Source organism: Habropoda laboriosa, unplaced genomic scaffold (genome assembly GCF_001263275.1).
Source record: "Habropoda laboriosa isolate 0110345459 unplaced genomic scaffold, ASM126327v1 scaffold210, whole genome shotgun sequence".
NCBI classification, from domain to species: Eukaryota; Metazoa; Arthropoda; class Insecta; order Hymenoptera; family Apidae; genus Habropoda; species Habropoda laboriosa.
The window spans coordinates 1,120,113-1,128,341 of NW_017100373.1; the positions used below are offsets into that span (position 1 = coordinate 1,120,113).

The following is an 8,229-nucleotide window of genomic DNA, read 5'->3' on the forward strand; positions in this document are numbered from 1 at the left end:
TACCGAAAAGTCTAAAATTATCGCGGGCAAATTGTGTTTTGGATTCGCTATGCGACACGTACAGGGTAACCGGTCTCGGAACATTTACATTCCAGAGATATAGCTTGGCCGACGAATTTCATTTAAGTCCTAAATGTTCTGGCGCGAGACTACGTAATCTGCGCTCGAGATCTATTTTTATACCAAAAAAAAAAAAAAAAAATCAAAAAAGAAAAAAAAACAAAGAAAGCAAAAAAAAAATGAAAAGAATCAAACTTGACGAAAAATCCACCGTGTAAGCGCGACGGCGATTCTTCCTCCTCCTACTCGTCGTCGAGGAGGAAGTACATATACAGTAGGTCACAGAAGTATTCATACCCCCTTTAAAATAGAATAACTTTTAAAATTGGACCAAACGACTTGAATTTTTTTGAGAAGTTAGAAGGATTAGTTTACTAGATGACGTGTACAAAAAGTGTTGAGAAGATAAGAATTGGTCGGAATCGCGAAGAAAATAGTGAAGGTTGTTTTTGCAACTTTTCATTGCGGGCTCAGATAAAACACATAAAAAGTACAATTTATAGATTTATATAAGTTATATACATACTGAAAATTTCATCGAATTCGGTCGATGCAAAACAAGCGGCAGACATTGAAAGATGTAAGAATCGTTATATTTATTACAGTTGTAGCTCAAAAGTCGCGAAAAACTGCGATTTTTGCCATTTTTAACAGTTTGCAGCTCATAGCAACGTTAATCGATTTCGATGAAATTTTCAGCATGTGTATAATTGACATAGGTATGTATATCTACAAAACTACTATTTTCTTCGTGATTCCGACAAATTGTAATTTTTTCAAAATTTCTTGTACGCGTCATTTAATAAAGTAATCCTTCTAACTTCTAAAACAAAACTCAAATCATTTAGTCTAATTTTTAAAAAGTTATCTTGTCTTAAAGGGGGTACGAATACTTTTGTGACCAACTGTACGTATTATACATACTTTTCCTCGTCACTATGCCGTGTAACACTGTAGCGCTCTTTTTAGCCTCTATGCGACATTCGAACGTTGTAAAAAAGCACTGATAGTATTAAACTAAAGGACGTTGATCGTCGGACGATTTCGGAAAACGTAGTTGTCGATTAGCGGAACGATTGCATAGTTCTATTCCAAGAAAATGAAGTATCGGACAAGTCTATCGATCGGACTGCTATTGCGAGATCGAACTATTGCGTTCCAATACCGGTCATGACAAATGGCGAATATGTAACACAGTGATTTTTACAACAGTAGTGCCGATTTAATTTTCCTTCCGTTAATAGAGTCGCGGGAACCGATGCTTCTTGCGCCTCTATTCCCCTTCTTTACACATCGCCTCTATACTTTACGATCAATTTCCTTTCACTTCGATCGTCGATAGTTTACTTTTTACTTCCAGATTCTTCTCTTCTTCTTTCCTGCCTCTTTCTTATCCTGCACTTTCAGTCTACTGTTATTACTAGAGTTGCATTTAAAAGGTAAGGGTAGAGAACGGTATCGCTTCTATGCAGTTTCGTTGCAACGTACAGCAGGCACATTTGTCGAGTCCAATTTTGCACGTGCCGTTTTTTTCTATAAAAAACAAAACAAAACGAAACAAATTGAAGGAGTTTTAAAATTATTGTTCACCTTCGTGGAATTTCATTTGTTCGTTCGTCGATTGCATCTTTCGTTAAATGTGCGATTGCAAAGAATCGCATCAGAGGTAAAGCTACCGACCAGTTTGTCTGTCATTTGTTCGGATGCAAGAAACTGCTACTAATAATTAATAAAGTGAAATAAAGAAAAAAATGAAGGATATTCGAAAAACATAGCGAATGTAATCCGCACAGCTCCGTTCACTCTCGAAGCTGTAATTAAGTCTGTTGTTCTCTCGATTACACGTCGCATGATTATACACACGTTCGCTCGTACACACATATTTTTAAAATGTTTTTGTGCATTTATAATGTCGTAATAAAAGTTTCGAATCGTGTCATGAGGAAGAAGTTTACTCGTGTCATTGCGTTTGAATCGTTTAAATTTGCCGCACAATTGCGACTATGCGCGTTCTTGTTGCTAGTTTTAGACCGCGAGAAGACGCCACTTGTGTCACCGCAATTATTGGCGAAAATTTGACCATTCAAGCGCGGTAAAACGGTTTCTACTTTCTTCCGTATAACGAGCCATGAATCTCGTTATCGAGACCATGTTGTAGTTATCGAATCGGTAGTACAAGTTATTAGTGTCCTATAGCTTCCCCGTGTTCCTACCAGTTAAGTTCCTAGCTAGTTAAACGCCGATCTTTCGCGCGCGTTAAACTTCATTGTTAAACCTTCTTCGCACTTCACGATTATTCCTGGCGGTTCGCGTATATGAATAAATATCGGATTCGTGTGAAAATATTGGTTGTAATGATCGTGCATACAGTGTGTTCGTCGTGAAAGGAAATTTCTTTCGTTCGAAATGGTATATGCTCATCGCGGTAAAGCATCAAAAGTCGCGCGTCACGGCCGCCACGTTTTGCGGCTGATTCAGTCATTCAAGGTATAGCGGGAACTTCGAGAAAAGTACAGATCGCACAATGTAAACGGAGCAGTGTTTTTTACAAGGATGTTTCTACATACTGTACCTCCAACTTCACAAACATGCTTCGTTCATTTTCGGACCAGGCCAATTTTATTATACCTTGACTATTGGATTACGTCTCGAAGTTGAACGAAAGCAGAGAACTCGATCGGTAAGTATTTAGAAACCTCTTTTTCTTATTCGAATGGCAGGGTGAAATAGGCTACGTTTATGAATATAATTCATTTATTTCGTTTGTATTCGATACGTGCCAGAATATCTCTCTATACTATAGTCGATACAAATTGGCTAAGGCTTTGGACTATCTCCGGTATATTTCCGATTTTTCCATGAAACATTCACGATCATACTCAGGCTATGTACATTTTCGTATCAGATATAGTAAAGTGGAGAGTAGTGGAACGGGAAGGGGGTAGGAGTAAAGTTGTGTACGAGGATCGAGGTGAGCTTATAGAAAAGTACGAAAGTATAACGGGGTAAAGCGACGGATAAGAAAATATGAAGATTGCGGTAAAAAGACGTCACGTGATAAATCGATGCGTTTCCTCGGCAAGTTTGGTCCTACGAATCTATGTACAATACAATCGACGATATCTCGCCGAGATCGAAGAGTGCACGTTTATGTACATACGCACGGAATGCCGTGAAAAGTGGAAAAGCACGAAGGAAGAAGGGACAATGAGCGGGAAGGAGATGGGGGTGTAGGTAGTTCCTTACATCTTTGATAAAAGAATAATCTAGAAGAGGGCGAGGATGAGGATGAGGAGGAGATGTAGGGGTATTGACGCGCGGTCGAGCGTGTAGACGCTCTAGGACGTAGACGGTATGCCGCGAGCCTGCTCATCGGCCGAAATACTGCACGGTGCTCCGGAATCGTCTGAGCTTTCGAAAAAAGATCACTAAGGGAAGAGAAAGGAGCGGAAGAGGAGGAAGTCCTTTTCGCGAGCAAAAAGTATAAAACATCGGGACACGGTGGTGCGTTTATTCGTTTGCGCGATTTGCTTCGATCGGCGCGGGAGAAACGCGGGTGACTAGCTGAGAATATCCATCCGACAAACGCGGATAGAGAGCGAGAGAGGGACAAGGATTGCGCATGCACGCACGCACACACTCTCCTTGTCTGTCTATTTGTCCTTTCGCGAGACTCGAGAGAAAGGACGAAGAAGGGATCATGAAGGGAAACGTGGACCGAGCTGCGTCCCGGATCCTGAGAACTGGTCCCATCCGGTTCGACATCTGGTCGATTTTCGCCAATGGGGCAACTGAATGCCCAACCTCTTGCACTCGTGCGCGTACGCGGTGAACGACTCGCAGTAGCAGTTCTCGCTGGGACATTCGCACATGTCCTGCAGGCAGGCCTTGTAGTACATTGTCGGGTTCACCTTCTTGTGACAAGCGTCGAAGATCTGCGACCTCAGCCGGTTACACAACCTGAGCGCATATCGAGACAGAGATATTCGTGCGTGGTTTAATGGTGATAGGCAAGCATAAGATAAACAAGAGGTTCGTGCTCTTACCGGTGATCTTTTCGTCCTCTGCATCGTCTCGCCCGATCCAAGTTTGCAACTAATTTCGGCCTGGTACAGCTCCTCTTGGCTCCGCCTACCAGCCAGGACTGGCCGAACGGCTGAGGATCTTGCAACAGTCTGCCCCTTCGATTGGTAAAGTCGTCCTTCGGCAGGGAATTGAAGTTTCCGCAGAGACCGCAAAGCCGGCCTCTGTACGAAGTCGGCGCCGACACTTCGAGAAAACTGATCCCGTCCCAGAGAACCTTGATTCCGATCTGCGTGCTTACGATTATGCTGTCCACCGTTCGGTTCACGTCCAGCCGGTTCGCCACGCGATACGGCAGCTCCACCTTCTTCCCGTTTACCTTCACTCGCATCTTCTGACCGAGATTCACCTTCAAGTCGCCCACCTACGGCCACCGCAAACAGACTCGAGTCAGCTCGATCGTCGCCCGATCGGTCGCCACTGCGTCCGGTTCGCACTTCCCCCCACCTTAATGGCGATCGTTTTCGTCCACGCAGAGAATCTCGTTGACCTGGCGTCATTCGTCACCCGCACGCTGAACGTGTGCCCGGAGCAATCGCTCGCCAGTTGGTACTTGCACGATCCCTTGAAGCTGTAGAACTTGCCGTCGAAGGTGCGATAGTGAGGGTCTCCGAACACGGTGCACACGCCGTCGCCTATCGTAACGCGTATAACAACCTTAATCAACCGAATCCCAACGATCGTACTAACGATCCGAATTAGAATTCTCGATGCCATCACACTCACTTTCGACGCAACGCGGACAGCACTGGCCCTCGGGGTGCTCCAGCCTCGAATTTGGAGGGCAGGGCAAATTCAGCGGTGGACACATCGGCATCGCACACCGCACTTTACCTTGCATGCAAGCGCATGCCTTGCACGAGTCAAGCTTCCAAGTTTCGCCATCCTGCCTAGGACAAAAAAGAACCTTTAAATCTTTGAACGAAACCTAACATACCGTAACCTAACGTAACCGTAACATAGCTATGCGCGCAATAGCGACAAAAATACTCGCCCCGTAAGTTTTGCCCGCGTAAGTACACGACGGTCGAACCTCTTCCACTTCTGGACACTGGGGACAACAACGACCAGGCAGAACTATTTGGTGTTCAGCGGGACAGTCATGCACTGGGCAGGTTTCTCGAATACAAGAAACAGCCGAATTCGAGCAGCTACATTTGGTGCATTGATCCAGGTAGAATTGATTACCAGAATTGTAGAGAACTGATCCCAGCATACATGCTCCTTTCGGCGGCGACAAGTACCTTCCGCTACCTGTTTGCCATATGCAAAGGATTGTGAGATTGGATTGGTGGTTGCATCGTTTCGTTCGGTAGAAACAGATTATATACCTGTGCAACGTGGACAACATTCGCCAGGATCGTGGACGATCTTGGAGCCAGGACAGTGGAGCACCGGGCAGGCTTGTTTCGCGCAGGTTAACCTGCCACTGTTGCATCTGCAAGTCACACAAGGATCTTCCGTGGTCGTTACCGATCTGTCCGCTGTTACCATTTGTCCGTTCACGTGGCATCCTGTGAACCATCAAACATTACACCGTCTGAATCATCGTGTAATCGTCTAAATAAACGAACGAAAAGCTGCTGGCCTACTTACCCGCGCATATTGGACAACACTGACCAGTTGGAGCAGGGATAGGATTCGAGCATGGCGTATAACAGTGGAGTCTAGACTCTGTGATCACTCCAGCTTTGCAAGTGAAGATTCTACACGCATCGTTTCCCTCGGTCCACTCAGTCTCTGATCCATGGTACACTCCATTGCGCACGCAACCTTTGCGAAAGAATCACGGATAAAGAAATTCCGAGAGAATAGTCCAACCAACACCGGTGTGATAGAGGAAGAGAGAGAGAGAGAGAGAGAGAGAGAGAGAAAGAAAGAGAGAGAGAGAGAGAGAGAGAGAGAAAGAGAGAGAGAGAGAGAGAGAGAGAAAGAGCGGCGGGGGAGATCAAGCCCTTCGAGAGGCGAATTTGGTTGCTCCTTGGAGATGCAGGCGAACAGGGACGAGCTTGCATCACGCGTAACGTAATTAATAGAGAAAGAGATAAGGCCGAGCGAAGCATCTGTCGGCGGACGGGGGTGCCGGTGTAAACACACTCGATGCCGAAGTTCCTCGGGTTTATCGGCCAGTATCGACGAACAGAAGCGCCTTTGTGCCCCGGGGAACAATGCTCCGCCCCGGACATTCCTCTCGACGAAGCTCGTTCTCCTTATCCCGCCCGTCTCTATATACACACTCTTCTTCGTTCTCTTGGACGCGAGAATTTCATCGCATACCTTTGCACTCGTGGCAGCATTCGTCCTCGTGTGGCTCCAGCAACGTGTAGCAACCCTCGATGCTAGGGCATTGCTGCTTCCTGCATTCGACGAAGCCGTTCTGCGAAAGAGAAGAGAAGAGAAGAGAAGAGAAGAGAAGAGAAGAGAAGAGAAGAAATGGGAAAAGAAGAGAAGAAATGGGAGGAGGAGAGAAAGGAAGAGAAGAGATGGGAAGGAAAGGGAAGGGAAGGGAAGGGATGGGAATAGAAGAGAAGAGAAGAGAAGAGAAGAGGAGGGGCGGGGAGGGGAGGGGAGGGACGAAAAGAGAAGAGAAGCGAAGAGAAGAGAAGCGAAGAGAAGAGAAGAGAAGAGAAGAGAAGAGAAGAGAAAGGGACGGGAAGGAAAGGGACGGGAAGGGAAGGGAAGGGAAGGGAAGGGAAGGGAAGGGAAGGGAAGGGAAGGGAAGAGAAGCGAAGAGAAGACAGTGGAACGTGTTCGGTTGTTCGATGGACGAGGTCACGACCAGAGACGAACGAGCGGATCGGTTCCCGACCCGATTTCGTCGCCTCGTATCGTCCGACTTTGGCGTAATTATTTCTCACTCGCTTCTGCGTTATCGCGGCCTATAATTAAACCCTTGAGATTTATCTGCCGTTTGAATTACGTAAAGCAATTTAACGCGGGTCACGGGTGGTCTCTCATACGGCGAGAACGCAAGAAGGTCGCGCGGCTCTCGAAAATAACAAAGATTAGGACGATCGGTGAAGGCGTTGTGAACGTTCGCGTTCGTACGATGCCCGCCAGTGAAATCGAAGAGCGCAACCTTTTCGAAAGATTCGCGGATAAAGAAATTCCGAGAGAAACCTCCAGCTAGCACTGGTATGATAGAGAAAAAGAGAGAGAAGAAGAGCGGCTGGGGAGATCAAGCTTGAATCGAATCAAACACGCTGAACCAGACTCGAAACGCCTTCGAGACCGATCGATCGCCTTAGCTCTCCCAATGGGCCATACCACTCTGTGGCTGACTGTGTACGCGTTAGTTTACAAGACAAGAATTGAATCGAAGAGAGAGTCAACGAACGAAACTCGCGCAGAGATAATTACCCGGCGGCTAATAATTTTGCTGACATCGTATTTAGAAGAATTTTCGCGTCCCATAGGTCTAGAGAGATACATAAGCAAGATCGGCGAATCTAACCGGAGAACGACGGACGGACGGATGGACGAATCTGGTCGTGCGAGCCTCCGTGACCGCACCGAGATACGACTCGCATCTCGACTTACCTTGCACAAGCAATTGAAACACCTGGTGTTCGGGATCTTGTCCACGGTGAAATCTTCTCCCTCGACGTCGCATGTTTCTCGGCTTCCTGCAAACAGAGGCCGCGAACGGCGAATGACAATGCGTTTGTGTCCGCTGTGAGTACAGGCTAATAGTGAGAGAGTGAGAGAAAGAGAGACGGAAGGGGGGAGGGGCAATCGGTACACGTCGCGATTAGCCGATATCGATTACTGATGCCGATAATCCAACGGTGACGGCCGTTCGGTGAGTCGACCGTTCCGTGATGCTTCCTCGTTGACTATGGATTGCCGCGCGTAGGTAATACGTCTTTTCGTTCTGCTACTTACTCGCTTGGTTTGACACGTGGTGACACACGCATCGAAGGGCAAAAATTCTTTCCCCCAGGCGCGATCCATCGAAAACGATGCACGTCGTGTTTGGTAGGCGCAGCCATCATCAATGTTCCTCTCGGTTCCCTCACGCGCACGTATTCCTGCACACTTTAAGCAGCCTTTCTTTAAAAAGTACGCCATTCCTATACTATTCCC

General features: G+C 46.6%; 1 protein-coding gene across 1 annotated transcript in view; it reads right to left on the reverse strand.

Annotated features, from left to right (window-relative positions):
* Positions 1–2,972: 2,972 nt before the first annotated feature.
* Positions 2,973–8,229, reverse strand: part of LOC108574961 (BMP-binding endothelial regulator protein) — a 6,305-nt gene continuing 1,048 nt past the window's right edge. Inside the window, exons 2-10 of the mRNA XM_017937639.1 lie at positions 7,684–7,769; positions 6,421–6,520; positions 5,740–5,916; positions 5,475–5,657; positions 5,126–5,397; positions 4,870–5,029; positions 4,591–4,778; positions 4,107–4,507; positions 2,973–4,020 (exon numbers count right to left, since the gene is read on the reverse strand). Coding sequence (XP_017793128.1) covers positions 3,759–4,020; positions 4,107–4,507; positions 4,591–4,778; positions 4,870–5,029; positions 5,126–5,397; positions 5,475–5,657; positions 5,740–5,916; positions 6,421–6,520; positions 7,684–7,769 — 1,829 coding nt within the window. The 3' untranslated portion in view covers positions 2,973–3,758. The remainder of the gene's footprint in view (positions 4,021–4,106; positions 4,508–4,590; positions 4,779–4,869; positions 5,030–5,125; positions 5,398–5,474; positions 5,658–5,739; positions 5,917–6,420; positions 6,521–7,683; positions 7,770–8,229) is intronic.